Source organism: Oryx dammah, unplaced genomic scaffold (genome assembly GCF_014754425.2).
Source record: "Oryx dammah isolate SB20612 unplaced genomic scaffold, SCBI_Odam_1.1 HiC_scaffold_28, whole genome shotgun sequence".
NCBI classification, from domain to species: domain Eukaryota; kingdom Metazoa; phylum Chordata; class Mammalia; order Artiodactyla; family Bovidae; genus Oryx; species Oryx dammah.
In genome coordinates this window covers 80656803-80678195 of record NW_024070212.1, presented here as the reverse complement: position 1 = coordinate 80678195, position 21393 = coordinate 80656803, and the positions used below count along the sequence as shown (strand labels likewise).

Genomic DNA, 21393 nt, shown 5'->3' with positions numbered 1-21393 from the left:
AAAAAAAACCTTGAAAAGAAATATTAAACTTCCATGGTCAAACTTTTATTTTAATGTATAACCAAAACAAAACACATTTTCTGAAGTGAATCTCTCATGAATACTGTGAATGATATTCAGTATATTTATTGTGCCTTTGGGTAGTCAAGATCTGGTGAGCAGTATTGGTAATGGAATATAAAAGTCTTTATTCTATCTTAGTACTATAAAAAAAAAGGAAAGAGAAACATATTCTTGAATTGTCCATTTGTACCTGTTTACTATTTTTTTCTCTTTCATTTTGGTAATTTTTTCCTGATTATATGTAATATATTCCCATTTAAAAAATTTTAGAAACTATAGAAAAGTGTGGAGGATAATATTTCAGCTCTAAAGAAAGCATCATTGATAAATTAGCATGTTTTCTCTGCTTGTACCTTTATTTTTTTAAGCACCTTTATTAATCTACATACTATAAATTCACTCATTTAAAGTGAACAATATTTCAGTGGTTTTTAGTGTATTTACAAAATTTTGCGATTATCCCCATAATCTAATTTTAGGACATTTTCATCTTCCCCCAAAGAAACCGCATGCTGATAGTGCTGTGCTGTGCTTAGTTGCTTAATTGTGTCCAACTCTTTGCAACCCCATGGACTATAGAGCCTGCCAGGCTCCTCTGGATTTTTCCAGGCAAGGATACTGGTGTGGGTAGCCATTCCCTTCTCCAGGGGATCTTCCCGACCCAGGTATTGAACTGGGGTCTCCTGGACTGTAGGCAGATTCTATACCAGCTGAGCTACAAGGGAAGCCCATATTAATAGTGGTCATTCCCAGTATTCCTCCTTCCCCATATACAACCATTAATCTACTTTCTGACTTTATTATTTTAGTTTAGTAACTCATGTAACTTTAAATGCTGCATACTTATTTTAGTAGAATTGCTAAAGTCTAACTATTTAAAAGATTTGAATAATTTGCTTTGTAACTACTATAGCTTGGACCTGGCCAGATGCTTTGAACATTGAAAATTCAGACTCTGAATCATGGACTTCCAACACTGTAAAAAAATTTACCGCATCATTTGAAGCATCGCTTTCAGGGGAAAGAGAACTCAAAACCCCAACAATTTCTCTGAAGGAAAAAATCAAGAGATATTCTGATGATCGTGAGATGCAAAATGAAATTTATCACCGGAAAATCATCTCTTGGTTTGGTGATTCCCCCTTGGCTCTCTTTGGTTTACATCAGCTAATAGAATATGGAAAGAAGTCTGGGAAAAAAGCTGGAGATTGGTATGGACCAGCTGTGGTTGCTCACATTTTAAGGTAAAATTGTTTTAAAGTCTTCCATCTTATGACTGAGTTCCTCAGGCTCAGAGATACTGATTTTTGCAGTGTATATATATTATTAGAACTTTTAAAATCTAACTGTATGAGAATATTTATAAAGGAACTTATATTTGCTATTAGGGAAAGGACAAGACATATTGTGAGTCTAGTCACATTTAATTTATCTACTGACAAATTTTTCTTCTTTTGCTCATAGGTATGGATATCCAAGCTCTCTTTCTAACCAGGTTTTCACTAGACTACCCTATTTAAATGTTCTTAAAACTAACAACTCTTTCAACCTTGGAACATGCATGACATTATAGTTTTTTTTTTTTTTAACAGTGTAACCTGGGGGCTGTAATGTACTGATAGTGTAATGAAATGTCAAGAGCTAAAATTGATGTTTCCAGCATTTCTTTGCACACATCAAATTCTTGTGAATTTTAAATGTATGGGATTATTAATATAATTATATCATAGTAAAAGTAAAGGGTATGTGATATTCAGAGTACTTAGAAAAAAGTTGAAAGTCAAATTTCACTATATCTCAGGTTTATAGTGCCATTTACTACTGAAGTTTTAAAAAAATTATCTTATTTGTTGTATGTCCCATTATTATTATTAACTGAATCATTAATAATATCATCAAATTACAGCATGTTATAGTAAATTTAGTCCATTTAGAATAATAAACAAAATCCAAATTATTACAGTGTTTTTTGAATATTAAAAGGCTTTATATTTTGTAGGTCAAATGCTTGCAGTTGAAAAAATATTTACCTAATGTTATTAAATAGATTATTAAGAATAATATCAAGTCCAGTTTAGTATGACATTTATAAAAACATAATCATAAAAGCATAGTTTCTACTCTTCAAGATGTTATATTCTGTATCCCCAGGGATCAGGGCACTTTTTCTATAAAAGACCTGATAGTAAATAGTTTAGGCTTTTCAGGCTCTATAAGGGCTCTATTGCTCATTTTTCTCATTTTTAAAAAATTTTTTTGTTTTACAGTCTTTGAAAACTAAAAACCATTTTTTAGCCTCAGGTTGTACAGAAACAGGCCTCAGCTCATGTTTGAACTGTGGGCCATAATTTTCCATCCCTCTTTTATACTAGCACATAAAAACATGCAAAATAAGGCATATTAAAGTTAAAAAATATAAAGATACAGTTAAAAGTATATATTTTTTTACAATTTGTGTAATTTCTTTTTACAGATATTATGATTTTTTTTTGTCATATCTTGTGAACCATTGAGAGCATTATATTCACTTGGAAAAAATTTTCAATTTGCAGTTTTACTTATAGAATTCTAAAACTTGAAAGTAGGAAATTCATCTGTTCAGGTCCTATAGGTTTTTGAATGAAGGAAAAAAGTCATGTTATTGTTTAAAGAAAAGATAAAAAACTTTCTTAAGTGTACTAGAGAACAATCATATTTTGCTAATCAGTAATGTAATGGGCTTCCCTCGTAGCTCAGTTGGTAAAGAATCTGCCTGCAAAGCAGGAGACCTGGGTTCAATCCCTGGATTGGAAAGATCCCCTGGAGAAGGGAAAGGCTACCCACTCCAGTATTCTGGCCTGGAGAATTCCTTGGACTATACAGTCCATGGGGTCGCAAAAGTCGGACACGACTGAGCGACTTTCACTTTCATTTAATGTAAGTTAATATGAAGCAAACCTTGAAGCATATTGTAATAGTACTTTTTAGAAAGCGTTTAATATAGCCAGGGGAGTTTGCGAGAAATTCTTTTGAGAGGACTGGGTAGGGTTCATGCCTTTATACCCAAGAATTTTAAATTTTAAACTTATGTTTTTATGTTCTTTGAGTAATTTAGAGTAATATTCTACTTTGAAAAAATTGATGTGATTTTTAAAAAATACCATTCAAGTAGTAGTTTTGAAAGCAGGCACTAAAGGTTAAATAGGAAAGTCAAGAAAATGTTGGCTTTATTTTTCTTTAAATGAAATCTTTAGTTATTAACTGGAAATGTTAGGATTTTGAAGGATAATCCTTTTTATTTTCTTAGAAAAGCAGTTGAAGAAGCAAGACACCCAGACTTAAAAGGAATCACTATTTATGTTGCACAAGATTGTACAGGTGAGGAATCTATTATATAATTCTACTTTTCATCCACTTGTTTGGTTAGACCTTTTTAAAAATTTAGGTATAATTGATATATAGCATTACATTAGTTTCAGATGTACAGCATAATTTGTTTTTGTATATACAAAATTTGTATGTTGCATTGGTTTCAGATGTACAACAGTATTTGTATGTATTGTGAAATGATCATAATAAGTCTAGTTAGCATCCATCACCATCCATTCCGTCCATTCCATTCTCGTTGTCCAGTTGTGTCTGACTCTTTGCGATCCCATGGACTGCAGCTTGCCAGGCCTATCTATCCCTTACCATCTCCTGGAGTTTGCCCAGGTTCATGTTCGTTGCATCAGTGATGCCATCCAGCCATCTCATTCTCTGATGCACCATACATAGTTACAAATTTTTGTGTGTGTGATGAAAACTTTTAAATATACAATATATATTATTAACTATAGTCCCCATCCTGTACATTACATCCTTATAATTTATTATCTTATAGCTAAGAGTTGTACCTTTTAACCCCCTTCACTCTTTTTGTCCCCCCACTTTACCTCTGCCAACCATCAGTCTGTTCTCTGTATCTGTGAGCTTGGTGTTTTATTCATTTTATTTTGCTTTTTAAGAGTCTGCATGTAAGTGAGATGATAGAGTATTTGTGTTTCTCAGTCTGACTTTATTATACTTAGTATAATGCTCTCAGAATCTATCCATGTTGTCACAAATGGCAAGATTTCATTCTTTTTTATGGCTAAATAATATTCTTATATATATATATATATATATATATATATATATAAACACATATACATACACCACATTTTCTTTATTCATTATTGATGGACACTTAGATGGTTTCCATACCTTGGCTATTGTAAATAATGCTGCAGACAACAAGGGGATGCATTTATCCTTCCGAGATAGTGGTTTTGTTTTCTTCAGAAAAATACCTAGAATTGGAATTGTTAGATCATACTGTAGTTCTACTTCTATTTTTTTGAAGAACCGCTCTAGTGTTTTCCATAGTGGCCATGTTAATTTACATTCTCACCAGCAGTGTGCAAAGGTTCCTTTTGCTCCACATCCTCAACATTTGTTGTTTCTTGTCTTTTTTGATAATAACCATTCTAACAGATGTGAGATGGTATCTCATTGTGGTTTGACTTGCATTTCTCAGATGGTTAGTGATGTTGAGCACTTTTTCATGGATGTGTTGGCCATTTATATGGCTTCTTTGGAAAAATGTCTCTTCAGGGCTTCTGCTCATTTTAAAATTGGATTACTTGTTTTTTTGATGCTGAATTGTATGAGTCTTTTTATATATTTTATATACAAATATTTTTGTATATTTTGTATATTAACCCCTTATCATATATGTGATTGCAAATATTTTCTATTCAGTAAGTTACCTTTTGATTTTGTTGATATTTTCCTTTACTGTAACAGAAGCTTTTTAGTTTGATGTATTGCCATTGTGTATTTTTGCTTTTGTTGCCTTATGATGCCCAATTTAAAAAAATTATCACCAAAACCAATATCAAGGAGCTTTCTGCCTGCTGTCTTCTAGGAGTTTATGGTTTCAGGTCTTATGTTCAAATCTTTGATGATCCATTTTGATTTAATTTTTGTGTATGGTATAAGATGGTGGTCCAGTTTTATTCTTTTGCATGTGGCTATACAGTTGTCTCAACACCATTTATAATTAGATTTTTCAAAAGTATTTAGCTTATCCCAATTATACTGTAAATGATTATGAAGGTGGGGATCATGTTTTCACATTTTGGTTCCAACATGGCACCCTATGTAGGCACTTATTAAATATTTCTTGATTGAATATATACTATAAATTATAAGTTGCAATATTAAAATAAATTCTTGAGGAAAATTTCAGTATTTAAAATGACTACTTAAAAAAAGATAGGTGGGAAATTTTAACATAAGTTTATACTTGGTTTGCATGTCTGCCAAGTATCTCCTCATTGGTGGATTTGTTTCAAAGGAGGAAAATTCTCAGTTTGAGTTGTCTCTTACTAGTCCTTCAGTAAATCATCAGATCATGATTCAGGTATTGTCCAGAATGTAGCTTTGTTTTATTGTTTTGGGTCTTCTGTTTAATGACCAGTATTTATAGTAATTTTGAAACTCTGTTGGGGATAAAATGGAGACCTTAATTTCCTTCAAAATAAGCCACCTCATATTATTTATTTTTTACAGAAATGCTTTCAACAGAACAAAGTATGTTAATGTTGGGAAAAGTTAAGTTATACTTTAATTATGTTTAATATAAGGGTGTTTATAAGAGGTTTGAGAGTACCTTGGTAACTGACTAGTGCTGGTAGTGTGGAAATAATGGTTAGCAGATACACATGCATTTTGTTTGGGCTTTTGTTAAGGTTAATTGGATTTTTAAGAAAGACTGATAAGCCATTATTATAACCATATGAACATGAAAGTTTTAAGTTTTCAGACAAGTGTATGAATTTTGCAGATACTAAATTTGTTTTTCAGGTGGGAAATCTTACAAATAAAATGTACTCTGTTAAGAGTTCTAATTAAGCCAAAGGATGTACTTAAACAATTAGTTATTAAATAATTTATGAATTTTCCTTTTGCATTTTTATTGATATCAATCAGCTTTGGTGTTTCGTGTCACATACTGTTAATTAAAGAACATGAAGCTACTCAATATCTAGGTGATTTGTTTAATTTGAAGTAGATATTTAAAATTTTGAACACTGATATTTAAAATTATAAAGGGAGAGTTTATATTACTGTAGTGCATTTTGATAGATTGTGAGGTTAGAAATTAGGTGAAGCCAGAGTCAATTAATAATTAATTCCCTGCCATTCCTCCATCTTCATTAGTGCGTTTTTTTATTAGTGTTTTTAGAAGCTCCACTTTCTATTCATTTTCTCTTCCTCTCATTCTGTATTCTTTTCCTTTGTAATTACATATTTTTCCATGGCTTTAAATAGTTAGGACTATGCTCTATACACTAGGACTTTAAAACTGCATTTCTAGTGCTGCTGCTGCTGCTGCTAAGTCACTTCACTCGTGTCCGACTCTGTGCGACCCCATAGACGGCAGCCCACCAGGCTCCGCTGTCCCTGGGATTCTCCAGGCAAGAACACTGGAGTGGGTTGCCATTTCCTTCTCCAATGCATGAAAGTGAAAAGTGAAAGTGAAGTCGCACAGTCGTGTCCGACTCTTAGCGACCCCATGGACTGCAGCCCACCAGGCTCCTCCATCCATGGGATTCTCCAGGCAAGAACACTGGAGTGGGGTGCCATTTCCTTCTCCAATTCGTGAAAGTGAAAAGTGAAAGGGAAGTCGCTCAGTCGTGTCTGACTCTTAGCAATCCCATGGACTGCAGCCTACCAGGCTCCACCGTCCCTGGGATTCTCCAGGCAAGAGTACTGGAGTGGGGTGCCATTGCTACTTGTGTTAATATGAGGTTACTTGTATTTTTTGCTATCCTTAACTGTTTCCACTTAGATGTTCTACAAGCACTTCAAATTCAGCACATTTAAAATTAAACCTATCATTTCTCTCTGTACACGGCTCCTTTCTTACTTTCTATTTTCTCTTCACTGATAGTATCATGTCCACATGCATGCTTACTTATTCTTGACTCTTTTCTTGTTGCTTATAATCTAGTTAGTCAACCAAGGCTTAACAAATTATACTTTTTAAAAAATGGTTCTTAAATCTGTCCTCTCTTCTTCACTCTCATTGATACAGATCAGACCCTTATCTCTAACTAGGACTTGAACATGATTTCCCTTTCTCTTCTATTTCTCATTCATTTAGTCAAAAGAAATGATCATGTCCCTTAATTTGAAAATCTATGACTGTCTGTTAACTCCAGTCTCAAGTTATTGTAGCATTTAAAATAAAGCACATGAAGTCCTTTACCAATTGTCTTAACCTACATTTCCAGCATCACCTGTCAACTGTCTTGCATGCTGGTACACCAAAGTACCATCAACATGCACACCATTCCTTGGATGTATTATCATTACCTTTCTTCCATGTCTTTGCTGATATTATTGCCTCTGCTTAGAATGCCCCTTATTATTAAAATACTTTTTATTAACTTATACTCATTCTTTAAGAACATGCTGTGAAGCCTTTTCCAGCTCCTATCAGGTAGAACTAGTTTATTATTCTGTGTTCTGTAACATTGTGGAAATACTTATATTAAATATTGCACTTGTAATTCACTTTTCATAACACCTTGTGCTTATCTGTAAGTCCTTGTAGATCAGTGTTGGGGGAAAGTACCAGAACTATTTGGTTGGGAATCACTACTGTAGTGAGCCTCTGTTATGGAATCGGACTGTTCTGTAGCCCTTCCATGTGTTGAAAGTGGAGGGAAAATACCAAAACACTGAGGCAGACACTGTGAATTAAGGATCTTATTTGCATTTATATTTCCCTGGCATAGAAAGTTTCAATAAATAGCTGGCCCTCAATAAATGTGTGTTGAATGAAATAGAAGAGTAAGAAGAAATTAAAGAGTAAGAAGCGCTTGATAAGGAGGAAATTGTTGTATATGCCAAGGGAATATTACTACTTTGTCTTTTTGCAACAATATTTGTTTCTGAAGGAAGTAGTCCTTTGGAAAAACCCATTTGATTGGAGTATGTATTAGTTTAGAAAAGTCAAAGATAGAAATGGTCACGTGTGTACTGTCTCAGAAAAGTGAGAGAATGTAAAGATTTATAATTAGAAGTTTTACTGAGTAGCTTGGCAAAAGTAAGATGAATTGAAACATGGAAAAAACTATTTTTCCATTTTTGTAGCTTTGGTGTAGACTGACCATGGGAGGTACATAGTTCCTGTGTACATATTTGGATTTACTCAATCTCGTGGCTTTACAGTACCATCTGTCTCCTGTCAGTTCCCAAATTTTTAGCTCCATCTCAGACCTGTTCCCAGATAGAGGCTTTTTATGTCCTTAACTGCCTACTCATCATCTCTGCTTGCATATCTAGTAGATACCTCAAGCTTAGTATGTCTAAAACTGAATTCCTGTTTCTCCTTCCTATATTTTCCCTTCCTACAGTCTTCTATGTCTTTGTAAATGGCAGCTCACCTACTCTGTTTGCTTATATCAAAACCACGCCTATCATCTATGACTCCTTTTTCCTCTTGTATATTTGTTTAATGTATCATTTTTCACCACCTCCTCATGATCATCTTGTGACCATTCTGCATCTTGACAGTTATTGCCTTTGTTCAGGCCACCATCATCTGTTGCTGGATTCTTGCTGTGCCTTCCTAACTTCTCTGTGTTTCAGCCCTTGCCCTCTGCAGTCCTGTGTTAATAAACACAGGAACCACACTGATAAAATATAAATCCAGATCAGGACAGTTGTTTCCTAAAAAACTCTTCAGTGGCTTCCCATCTTACTCAAAATAAAAACTGAAGTCTTTATAATGGCTTTTAAAATTTCCTACCATCTGTCTTTGTTCTCTCTCAATTTGTAACCTTATCTCCTAACCTCATTATCTACTATTGTACCCTTACTCACAGTCCCTCCAGCAGCACTGGCCTCTTGGTCCTGGAACAAACTGCCCATGCTTCTGCCCTAAGACATTTGCACTTGCTCATCTTTCTGTCTAGAATCTCTTCCTCCAGGTATCTGCACTTATTGGTTTATTACTTTCTTTAAGTCTTGAGTTCCCTACCAGCTTATTTTAAATTGTGCTCCATTTCAACATTTCCTATCCATCTTTCTTCCCCTCTGTTTTCCTTCAGAGCAGCTATCACCATCTGTCTTATCATATGTTTTACTTATTTATTGTCTACTCTGTGTTAGAGGATATGCTCTATGAGGGTAGGGGTTTTTCTCCATTTTGCTCACGGCTGAAGACTCAGTGCCATATAATAGTTATTTGATAAATATCTATTGAATGCATAAAGGATTTGGGTAATTTTTAACTCATTGAGACCTTGTTAATGATGTTAGAAATTGCATGACTGGCCATTGTTGGGAGAAAAGTTAGGGTACAAGTGTTTCTGAAAATTATTTTTGTAAAATTTAATATGTATTAATTGTATTTTTTCTCAGTTTACAGTTCTGATGTAATTGATAAACAGTGCACTTCCATGGCCTCTGATAATACAAATGACAAAGCTGTTATTATTCTAGTTCCTGTTAGACTTGGTGGAGAAAGAACCAATGCCGACTATTTAGATTTTGTAAAGGTATGAAATAAGAACTAAAAAATTTTGAAGGCAATGCTAGCTAACATGAAAAATACAGAAGGTTTGCAGTCTTTTTGCTATGAAATGAATGATTTTATAGTTGTAGATTGATGATTTTATAGTTGTAGGTTATAAAATTTGACATTATAGATTTTAAATTTCAGTATTACAAGATCAGATGTGATTTGAAGAGTAAGGTGTTCTATGACAAAATAAAAAGCCTCTTAATCTTTGCAGCTAATCAAGGGGATACAGTGCAGCATAATCATAATCTGAAATATGTTTATAGTTCCTATTATTCTTATGTGTGATTTTTAAATGTATATACCTTTATTTATTCATAAACCCACATTAAACTGTATCTAGGTAACTATTGAAACAAGATGAGTTTTAAAAATTACTGCTGCATTATCTTCTACTTTGTTTCATGTGCTATCATAAGGTCCATAAGTAGGAAGAATACTTATTTATATAGACAGAGGTGATGAAGATAATTTTGAGGAGGTTCCAATTTTATTTCCCTTATATTAACCAGTTACAAATCTGTTCTATTTCAGAACACATAATTTTTTTTTCAAAAGAACCTGTCTAATTAGGTTATCTTGTCACAAAACTTTAACTTTTGAAATAGTCTGGTTGAAAGTTTAGTATTTATATTATTTGCATAGTTTTAATAAAATCAAGGCCAGAGATGGAATTCCTCTTTGAATGGACTGTTGTGGCATATACGATTCTTGAAATAAAGTTTAGATTTGTACCTCACATGAAACACAGTAATAGTCCCATACTGTGATCCCAGTGAATATAGGTGGAACATGCATCCTCACTCTAGATTGTACTGATTCTAAAAATCTAGAGCAGTTCATTTCAATATATGGTATATGCAAGTCTTCCAGCTGATATCTTGGCTTTTCCTAATAGTTAATAAAAACTTGCAGGCTACTTGTTACTAATAATCATGCTGAGTTGCTTCAGTCGTGTCTGACTCTTTGCAACCCTGTGGACTGTAGTCCACCAGGCTCCTCTATCTATGGAATTCTCCAGGCAAGAATACTGGAGTTGCCATGCCCTTCTCCAGGGGATCTTCCTGACCCAGTGGTGGAACCCATATCTCTTTTGGTCTCCTGCTTTGGCAGGTGGGTTCTTTACCATTGGCGCCACTGTAACCAATAACTTATGAATCCACTAGATAAAAGTGGGGCTTTGATTTCTAACATGTGGACTCTTTAGTAGAATTTTTGGTGAAATATGAGAAGTTGTGAACCATTTCATGAGGGCTTTGAGATTTCTGGCATGCTATTATATCTCTATTGTAACCACATCTAAAATGGATTGCCTGAGAAGATCAGAGACTGAGGCAGTTTTGGAATCGACTTGCTAAAACCCCATTTCTGGTGAAAAGGGCTGCAGATAGCTTCATCTGGCTGAGGGCTTTGCTGTTTGGCGGCATTGAGAACAGTTATCAGATGGCAGGACTATGTAATCCTCTTGAGTGATTCATTGGAGTCTGCATTGTAGTGAAACAAACCACGGTTAGCTGTTAAAGTGATCCTTAGTACCTAGCATATAGGAGTTGCTCGACAGATATTTGTATAACACTTGTAATACAGATTTATCTCATTTTGCCCTCACACTAGCTGGGAACTCAACTGCCTTTACAAAAAAACAGAAATGACAAAAGTTAAGTGATATGTTCAACTTCAGATAACAAAACTATTGACAGAGACCTGACCTTTTTTCATATGTTCCCGTAGAATCTGGACTTCCTAAAATGTAACATTTCTTTGAGCTTCTACTGATTTAATTTATGCTACAGTCCACTTTTAGAATAGTATTAATAACTATTAATGTGTTTAAAGTTTTTGATTATCAGGTAAAAATGTCTAAAATGGCTGAGTGAAATGGGTGTCAGGTTAGGTGTGGTGCTTGTTCACAGGATGGTTGGGTCAAAAGCCATAATGAGATCATGTAAAGAGCTATTCATTTAGGAGTGAAAAAAATAGCGTGTCTAATAGACCTAAAAGAAAAGTAATCGTCCTCTTCTTCCTCTTTCATTTCTGCTCACTTTTCTTCTGTATTTCCTCCTCCTCCACTTCTGCCTCCCCCACCTCCCCAAGCACTCCCCCTCCGTCTTCTCCTCTCTCTGTGCTTCTTCTTCCTCCTTTGTCAGCATTGTATTTTTTCCTGCCAAACTACTGTACATTATACTCTCCAAAATTCACCATTCAATTCTATTATCTAAATTTATTAACCAAGGTAATTCCATGGTATTTCAGAGATGGTACCATCGCCTGCTACATTCTGTGAGGAGAAAACTTTGGTGTGGTGCTTTATCAATCCCTACCACAAGAAGTTTACTTATTTATTTATTTTAAAAAGGACCTGGAATGAGGAAAATCCAATATGTTCTCTTTCTTCAGCAAGACAAATTAGGACTTTCCTTTTTTGACTGATTACTTCAGTCTTATTTATTGCTTCATGGATACAGCTCAATCAATGCTCACCACTAGATAACTGTGAAAAAGCTTTTTTAGGAACTGTAAAGTGTTTCAAGTTTCCAAAGATACAGCTTCTTATATGTAATGACATTTTAGCTCCTAATCTACTTCTAAGTGTTTATTGCTAAATCTGCTCTATTTTGTTGAAAAGGAAATATAGATGTCAAGAACCAAAGTCTTTCTTCCATTACCCAAAATCATTCTTTTTTCTGACAGTCTGTGATGATTCTTGCTATGCGTTTTTTTCTTTTTACTCTCGACTTTGAGGGACTTAGAACTTTTACTTTCTCCTGGGTCCCTGTATCAGAAACATTGTATTTCAGCTGATCAGATTGCCTCAGCTCAAAGGCACTCTGTAATTGTGTTAAAGATCTTTATTTTGGGGGAACACAATAGAATAATAGGACTGTGAATAGAATGATAATAACATAGAATAATAACAACTATTACTATCAAGATTTTGGGTATAATTGCATCTTAATTAATTTTTGTTGTTGTTGTTACTTAGTCGCTCAGTTGTGTCCGGTCTGTCTCTTTTGTGACTGTAGCCCACCAGGTTCCTCTGTCCTTGGGATTTTCCAGGCAAGAATACTGGAGTGGGTTGTCATTTCCTTCTCCAGAGGATCTTCCTGACCCAGGGATTGAACCTGCGTCTCTTGCATTGGCAGGCAGATTGCTTACCACTGAGCCACCTGGGAAGCCTCAATTGATTTTTCTGTTTAATTTTTTCAGTTGCAGTTCTCCTTACCCCACAAAAAAACACCTCTATGATATTTTCACAAAGTATACAGTTTGCATCCATTAAACATTGTAATATAGATCTATAGTTATTGATAGGAAAATGTTTAAGAGATCATGAATGAGAAAAGTTACAGTGGCATATGTTATATAATGACATATGTATATAATTGTATTTATAAATCTATATGTGAATATATGTAATATAGACAGATGTCAACAAGATATTCCCCTAAATGTGGTTAATGATGAACTCTGAGTGTTGGTGTTTTGAGAAATGTTTGCTTTTTGATTTATTTTCTGTGTGTGTTTTTCAGTAAACCACCACATTACTATTTTTAAGAATATCATTAAGTTTAAACAAAACTATTCTGTTTACTTGTTAAAAGAAAAAAGCACTTGTTCACACAGTCTATTTTTGTGTCTTCTAGATTTTGAAACATCCTCTCATTTAAGAGAAGGGAAGTTTATTGTTTAATACTTTGGGGGGTTTATAGCATAAACTTTATTAGTGTTTTCTACCATAATATATGCTAAAATTAATATAGAAGCTATTGACAGTTTCTACATTAATAGAATATGGATATTAATTGATTCTACTGGGCATATTTTTAAATGACTCTACTCCATGGACATGATTTTTTTTTTTAAGTATAGAATTATTTAGGCCAGAATTATTCTCTGTTGGTCCAGTGGTTAAGAATCTGCCTTGCAATGCAGGTGACGCAGGTTTGATCCCTGATCAAGGAACTAACGGGGCTTCGGCTTCCCTGGTGGCTCAGCAATAAAGAATCCTCCTGCAATGCAGGAGATGGGGTTTGATCCCTGGGTTGGGAAGATCCCCTGGAGAAGGAAACTCACTCCAGGATTCTTGCCTGGGAAATATCATGGACAGAGAATCCTGGTGGGCTGCAGTCCATTGGGTCGCAAAGAGTCCCACATGACTTAGTGACTAAACAACAACAGGGCAACTAAGATCCTACATGCCTTGGGGCAACTAAGTCCACACAGCACGATTGAGCTGGTGGGATGCAACAAAAGGTCCCCCGTGCTGCAACTAAGACTCCACAGAGCCAAAATAATAAATGAATTAATTAATTTTAAAAAAGAATTGTTTGACCCACCTTAAGTAGATGCTTAGGGAACTACTAAATGATTTATTGTGGTATCATTGGTATTTTATGATTAGTAAAGTAAACTGACTTTAAATACAATAATATTTATTCTTTTCCTTGGATTAGGTTGTTTTCATTAGTCTGTTTTTATTCCAAATGAAGTAGCCCAAAATTTTTGTCAAGTGAACGTCATTGATTAAAAATGATTTTTAGTTTCTTGTTTTAAGCCAAGTTTCAGTGAAAACAAGGAACAATGTCTAATAATTACTTCTAGCATTTCACAAAATGTGATGAAAATATTACATTGCTCACAGCAAAGTTGCACCAACTAACTGACAGGCCATATGTTTTGACTTTGGCAGAAATGTTTATTGCCTTTCCATAGGTATGTTGTTTATAACTGGCACGTAGTAATTGTTTAAAGTTGTTAAATGGAAGATAGTTTGGTAGACAAAAGGGTTTCAGAACATGGGGGAAAATGTAATAAAAATAAAACTGATGGTGAAAAATTTGCAGGCTACTACTAGTAATATAAATTTAGTTGTTTTGAATAATTATTATTTGTCTCTTGACCCTAAATCTGAATTCATTTATTTTGGCAGGGAATTTTAAGCCTTGAATATTGTGTGGGTATTATCGGTGGCAAACCTAAACAGTCATATTACTTTGCTGGATTTCAAGGTTAGTGCTTTAGTAAAGTATATTTCTTCTTTGTTTTCTTTTAAAAGTCAGAAAGTTAACATAGGATCATCCAGAAACAGGATGAGTAACGGAGCAAAATGAGTACCTTATAAATTCATCAGTCCTGCCATAGCCATTCATTTGTCATTTGGTCCATAGTGTAATTGGATTCTGTAAAATGTATATTTAATTTCTGTTATTGCATAAACAAGGCATAATTTATTGATTTTTACCAAACTTTAGAAGACATTGCTGCTATATTCTGGCAGTTGCTATTTACATATTTACCTTATACCAGTTTTAGTGGTGCTAGTTGATGATAAAATGACAAGCAATATGTTCTTCCTGTCAGGATAAAGTAATGCAATACATTTTTCATATGCAAACTGTAGAATATAATTGTGTGTTTGTGAAAGTAATTTTATCACCAAAAATTAAATGACAGTCTCATCACTTTATAAAAATTCTGCTTATACAAGCATATTTGATTATGCAAAAGTTAATCTGTCCTGTGCAAACCTATGTTTCAGTCAATGAATATCAGTCTGGCAAGCTGTTACTCCCAGATTTTTTTCAGCTATTCTACATAGAAATTGGATTGTAAGCAGTGTAATAATAAGGTGTTTTTTGAATTACTTGTCTTCTGTTTTGTCCTTGTAGATGACAGTTTGATTTACATGGATCCTCATTACTGCCAATCTTTTGTAGATGTCAGCATAAAGGATTTCCCTCTTGAGGTACTGTGGATAAAGAGCTGGTACTGTTTTCTTACCATATGAAGCAAACTCTTAATTATTCAGAGATGTGCTAAGCAGCTATGCTTTTATGGTAGCCAAGTTAATAATAAATATTTTACTAATTTACAAAGCCACAATACATGCAATGGTCAAAGGTTAGATAATTTGTTGCTGAATTTTAATTTATAATACACTCTCTTCTTCATTTATCTTTGTCTCTAACTTGTTAGATATCCTAGCCCTACCAAAATAAATGATCAAGCTTCCAAGTAATTTTGTACATATACAGCTGAACAGTAGTGAAAATTTTAAATGTTAGACATGTTTAAAGAAAGAAAGAAAGGGGGAAAAAGAAAAAGAAGACAATGGAGTTGGGTTAGAATGACAAAATGATTGAAGGGGAGTGTAACATTATTTTGCTTTAAGTATGTAATTAAGACAAGTTTCAGTGAAAACAAGAACAATGTCTAATAATTATTTCTAGCATTTCAGTAATTAAGTCTTAGCCTCTAGTTAAGTTTCCATGAATTTTACTTGGGTTTCTAATATTTATTTTAGCTTTGATTTCTTAAAGTCTTCTTTTCCTTCCTGTTGATTATTTTCTGAGCCAGCATTTAGAAAATTTTTAAATTGGATTTACGATGTTTTGTTAGTTTCAGCTATACAGCAAAGTGAATCAATTATACTTGTATAGGATTATATTTCAGAAAATTTTGAGAGTGCATAAATGAGAAATGTAACTGTTACATGGTTTCGGTTCTTATTTTCCCAGTTGATGCTTTTAGAGACTTTTAAAGTCATCTTAATTACTTGAGTGGCACATGGATCACTAATTCTCCAGGGCTTGACAAGTGGGAAATGTGGTTTAGTACTTTGTTTTAGTAATAGCTTGCTAGCTAATATTAATACCTAATAAGTATATAAGGGGTAGATTATGAAGATGGATAAAGCATAAGATTAAAATCTGGTACTAAGTGATACATTATAAAACAGCCTAGCATTTTTTGTAGACCATTATCTCAGCTAAAGTACGGGCCAGAGAACAGCTTTGCTTTCTACTTTCTTCCTTCACTATATTTTGCATATAAACGTTAATAAGTATTTCCAGTTGACTGATTAATACTGTGGGAGGCACTCTAGAATTGTGCTATGTGAACCACACTGTAAATCTGTTTCTGCTGCATAGTGATCTTGTGGCACTGATTCCTATGTCTTCAGTTACATTTCCCATGTGGATGTGTCAAATTGACTCCTTTGAAAAAATAAATACTTGAGATTTAGATGGAAACTTGTTCATAGTGCTCTAAGCATTATCTAAAATAGGCAAATTAAAAGATTATTAGTGTCGGGTGTTTTGACCAGTAGAAAGAGATTATTCATCTGATACTTTGAGAGACTCTACAAAGATGCCAGGTCAGTGAATATCCATGTTACTCACATGGTTATTAACGAATGCCTACACAATCAATATTAGGAAGGTTGTAGCTCACTGGGAGACTGTTGCAACACTTCACAGGTGAGTCAATAGAAGCTTGAAGTGGGAGGTAGTGGGAATGGAAAATAATTTGATTTTAAGATACTTTGTAAAGTAAAATTTGGTGAAATTAGGTAACTTCTTAAAAGCACAGAAGCACTAATTTTATATATTGAGATGCCAGAAAGTGGGTTTAAGATGAGATTTAGCAGTGAGGCTGTGTTAAACAGTGGGTTTTCATTGTTAGTAGTTAAATCAGGGCAGAGTTTCAATTGTTTGGATGAGAGGACTAGTGGATACACATTATGTTATACATATTTATAATGTATATGTGTATGTATGCAGGCATGTATCTATATGTGTGTGTATATATTTAAGTTAAGATTTCTTAAACCAGAAACTATTGCTTCATGCTATTTCTGATATACTTTCAGAGTGACTGATTCTGTCTCTTTACAAATACTGAAAATATTTTATTATTAAGGTATTGTTGTAATGTTCGTTCTTGTTTAGTCGCCAAGTCATGTCTGACTCTTTTGTGACCTAGGCTCCTCTGTCTATGTCCAAGGCAAGAATACTGGAGTGGCTTGCCATTTCCTTCTCCAAATATTGTATTACCTTAATATTAACATTCTACTAATAAGGTTAAAAAAAGCCTTATTATAGATATGTTAGTCTCTTCTGACTGCTAGGCCCCCAATTCCAAGTTTCAGGTTTTAGGAGGTGTATACAGTGGTGACTGTTTTAATATATCCTTTTAAATTCAAAGCATAGTGGCACTAAAACTATTAGAATGATGTGATGTGATTATGTAGATAGATGAGTGAATTTCTCAGTGAAAGATGTACCCTTTATGAATTACCCATGTGAACTGCAGTGAGTAGGAGGTGCTTTTTAGTAAGGATGTATTCTCTAATTAATTATCTTAGGAAGTTTTATCTAAATCACCAAAATAACAGAGCTACACCTAAAATTATTTGTTTCAGTATTATTTGTATGTTTAGGTAGTAGAACCCACTCTTTGATATAAGTCTGGAAGAGTACCTATCATTTGGTAGGTGCCTAATTTTTTGAGGCAGTGAATAAATATTGTATTAGAAAAATGAAATAAATGGGAATTGACTCGCTCTGGCCAGGTTTTTCAGAAACGTAAGTGCAGAAGTGTATCTAGTGATACTTGCTAAAATGTGTTTCAGTAGAAGCTGCTACTCTTACCAAATCATCAGAATTTTAAAAACTAGAATTGTGCTAAAAAGTTTTAGTTTTTAAAACCTAAAAAATCTAAGTGCATGCTGCTGCTGCTGCTAAGTCACTTCAGTCTTGTCCGACTCTGTGTGACCCCATAGACAGCAGCCTGCCAGGCTCCGCTGTCCCTGGGATTCTCCAGGCAAGAACCCTGGAGTGGGTTGCCATTTCCTTTTCCAATGCATGAAAGTGAAAAGTGAAAGTGAAGTCGTGTTCAACTCTTAGTGACCCCATGGACTGCAGGCTACTAGGCTCCTCCGTCCATGGGATTTTCCAGGCAAGAGTACTGGAGTGGGGTGCCATTGCCTTCTCCTCAAAGTGCATAGCACAGAGAATTATCACAGAGTGAACAGAGCTGTGTAATGCCACTTGGGAAAAATACCTTAAAGTCTTAAGCTGTTCTACAATAAACAGAATTGATTCTGAATTATAAATTAATCTTGGTTTGATTTCAGAATATTCTTGGGTGAACAAACAATATGATTTAAATGGTATAAAATGCCTCTCTGTAATATGAGTCCTAGTACTCATGTAGGAACACCAGATAGTGCAGTTTTCAATCATCAGATATTTATATTTGTGTTTTTGTGAATAATTTTTAAAGTTTTCTATAGATATGAAAATAACTATGCTTAACTAGTGTTTGTTATTATTATCTATGGTGATGGAGACAATACAGTGAAATAGCACTAAGCCTATATTAGTTTAGTCTTAATGGTTCTTAATGAAAACTTTAATCAATGCTTTAATATAATTTAGGGCATCCATGTAGACAAGTTAAGAAAATACTTTGTTGGACCATACAAATTTTTGATTCTTCTTTCTTATCCCCAGGTAGTGAAAATTAAACAAGCATTTCTTATTACTGACTTTGGAAAGAGGGGCAAATGACTATTGTTAGATATCTCGTATGTCAAATAATTTTTGTTTTGTAAATATGACCTAGAACTGTCCGAGCCTTAAATAGTAATACTCCTGTATATTGTTAACTACCAATTTTACCTAGCTCTTCTATACCTTTCCAGATCTGTTTTTTAATATCTCTTTGTAAACAAAATCGGTAAAACAATGTTAGAAAAGTCCAGCTAAGACAGTACTCATATTGATTAGAAAGATGGATATTCCAGTTTAGCTGGGTTGAGTCTTACTGTACAGTAAGTGTTAGCTAAGCGTTTCATAGTAGTCATAGTTTTAAAAACACATTTGTTTGGTTATTTACTAGCATGATGTTGGATTTGAGTCTAATATATGACTGAACTATTGATAACGGGGAAAAAACAGTTTGAATGTATTCATTTTGCATATCCTCCGGTGATAATATGGAATATTAATTGGATCACAGGATATATGTAGGGGGAGAGAAAAGAGTGGTTTTGATTGATCTACCATGAACATAAATACAAAACTCTACATTTTCCTGCCTTTTAATAGATAATTCCAAGTTTAAATCCCTTAGTTTTAGGCATTAAATATAGGGAAATTTTAAGTTTATGGATTTATATCCAGCCTAGGTTATTTCTTGAGCAGCTTATTTTTCAGTTAAAAATATAAAATATAAAATGAAGAATTTCTCATACCTGTCTCCCATTTGCCAAGTTTTCTCCCTTTTCTCTAAACTTGTTAATTTTTGTATATCCTATGCAAATATGAATATATATTTTATGGCCCTCCTTTTTAACATAAACATCCTTTTTCTTATACATACAAAAAAAAAAAGATCTGGTAGCATCAGTGATTTTTAAGGACAAGTATCTGAGCATTTATGCAGTTAAAAAATGTTTTAAACCAAGTACTAGAGTGTCATGGTGAAGAAAAAAGATCGGAATGATTCGCTTTATATTCTCCCCTTTTACTACTTTTTCATTCTCTAAAGATAACCAGATTCTACTAACAGCCACAGCCTGCTGGCAAAAGTAGAGAGTCTAGAGCAGCATTTTTGAGCATTGTATCTTTAACACTGTGACTACTAGAGAAGAGTGAACTAAGGGAAGAGGGCAAGGACCATAGTAGAACAATTTTCACCTTATCCTGTGTGGAACTAAACAAGAACTTGAGGTAAAGCCCAGTAGAAGAGTGGGTTGGGACAGTGTGCAATTATGTGCTGATTGTGTCAATTGCTAAAACTCTCAAGCTGATCTCTTCATATCATCATGGAACATTTTCATGAACCTGCATATTTGTTTACAAAGTCTTGGTTTTCTTATTCAAAGGTTTATAAATATTTTAAAAATCTCTAACTGAACAGACTTAATTGCACTTTCATAGAAATAGCTAACTTGATTCTAAACATTGTACTAGCCTATTCATGTCTTTTTCAGAGATACGTTTTTTTTCCCTTCTGCAAGTGTTAGAAATCCACCCTGCTTTTGACACACTTCCTTTCTTTGCAGAATGGCACTAATGTGTAAGGTGGAGATTTGGTAAACTGAATATACACAATGTTGGCTCTTAGGTTTTACAACTTTGGAGACTGGGAGGGATCATCTGCATAGGATATACTAAAACACCATTTGAAAGCATGTTTATAGTTTGAAGAATAGCTAGATAGCAAATTTTAAATGAAGTGATATTTTTGTATATAAAGTTCATTAAATAAAACTAAATTAATCCTAAAGAACTTTTAAAATTACAGACATTCCACTGCCCTTCTCCCAAAAAGATGTCATTTCGAAAAATGGATCCTAGCTGTACAATAGGATTTTACTGTCGAAATGTTCAGGACTTCAAACGAGCTTCTGAAGAAATCACTAAGGTACTTTTATTTTAAATATTATAATAATATTTGTAAATGATCTAATTTTTATTAGAGATAGCCTATCAGAAGACAAAAATATATAATTTATAATATGGTTATAAAATTTCCCCTTGAATGTTAATATTATTAGGAATATTGTGAGCCAGAAAATATAACTATTTGGGGATTCCTAGCCTTTGAGGGTGATGAAACCACTTTTTGACTAGTTGAAAGTATTGACTGATCCACTAGGTGGCACTGTTGAAATAAAAATCTCTGCAAACTGTAGCCATGTGCAAGCAATTAGGTTATATTTTATTTGAAGATTTTAAAAGGGCAATACCTTAGGGGGTAGAAAAAAATTAATGAAGTATTTGATCAAGCCAAATTGTGCATTATTTCTTGTTAGTCCAAGTGCTTCTTTGATTTTTTTTTAAAGAGAAATGGTATTTTTGGATTTCTCAGAACTGCTTTATCAAATGAGCTGTGTTGTTACCTTCCAATAAGCTTGTTTAATCTGATCTGTTCTACTT

The 21393-nt window shown here is 33.8% G+C and overlaps 1 protein-coding gene across 8 annotated transcripts in view; it reads left to right on the top strand.

Annotated features, from left to right (window-relative positions):
- The window catches only part of ATG4C (autophagy related 4C cysteine peptidase), a 102025-nt gene that overhangs the window by 54534 nt on the left and 26098 nt on the right, over positions 1-21393 (top strand). For 7 of the 8 annotated variants that reach the window (XM_040232692.1, XM_040232696.1, XM_040232694.1 and 4 more), the window contains 6 exons: positions 977-1307; positions 3350-3420; positions 9502-9638; positions 14592-14670; positions 15331-15407; positions 20759-20878. In XM_040232692.1, coding sequence (XP_040088626.1) covers positions 977-1307; positions 3350-3420; positions 9502-9638; positions 14592-14670; positions 15331-15407; positions 20759-20878 — 815 coding nt within the window. Of the gene's footprint in view, positions 1-976; positions 1308-3349; positions 3421-9501; positions 9639-14591; positions 14671-15330; positions 15408-18960; positions 20879-21393 lie in introns of all 8 variants that reach the window. The other variant, XR_005719561.1, reaches the window with a different exon arrangement.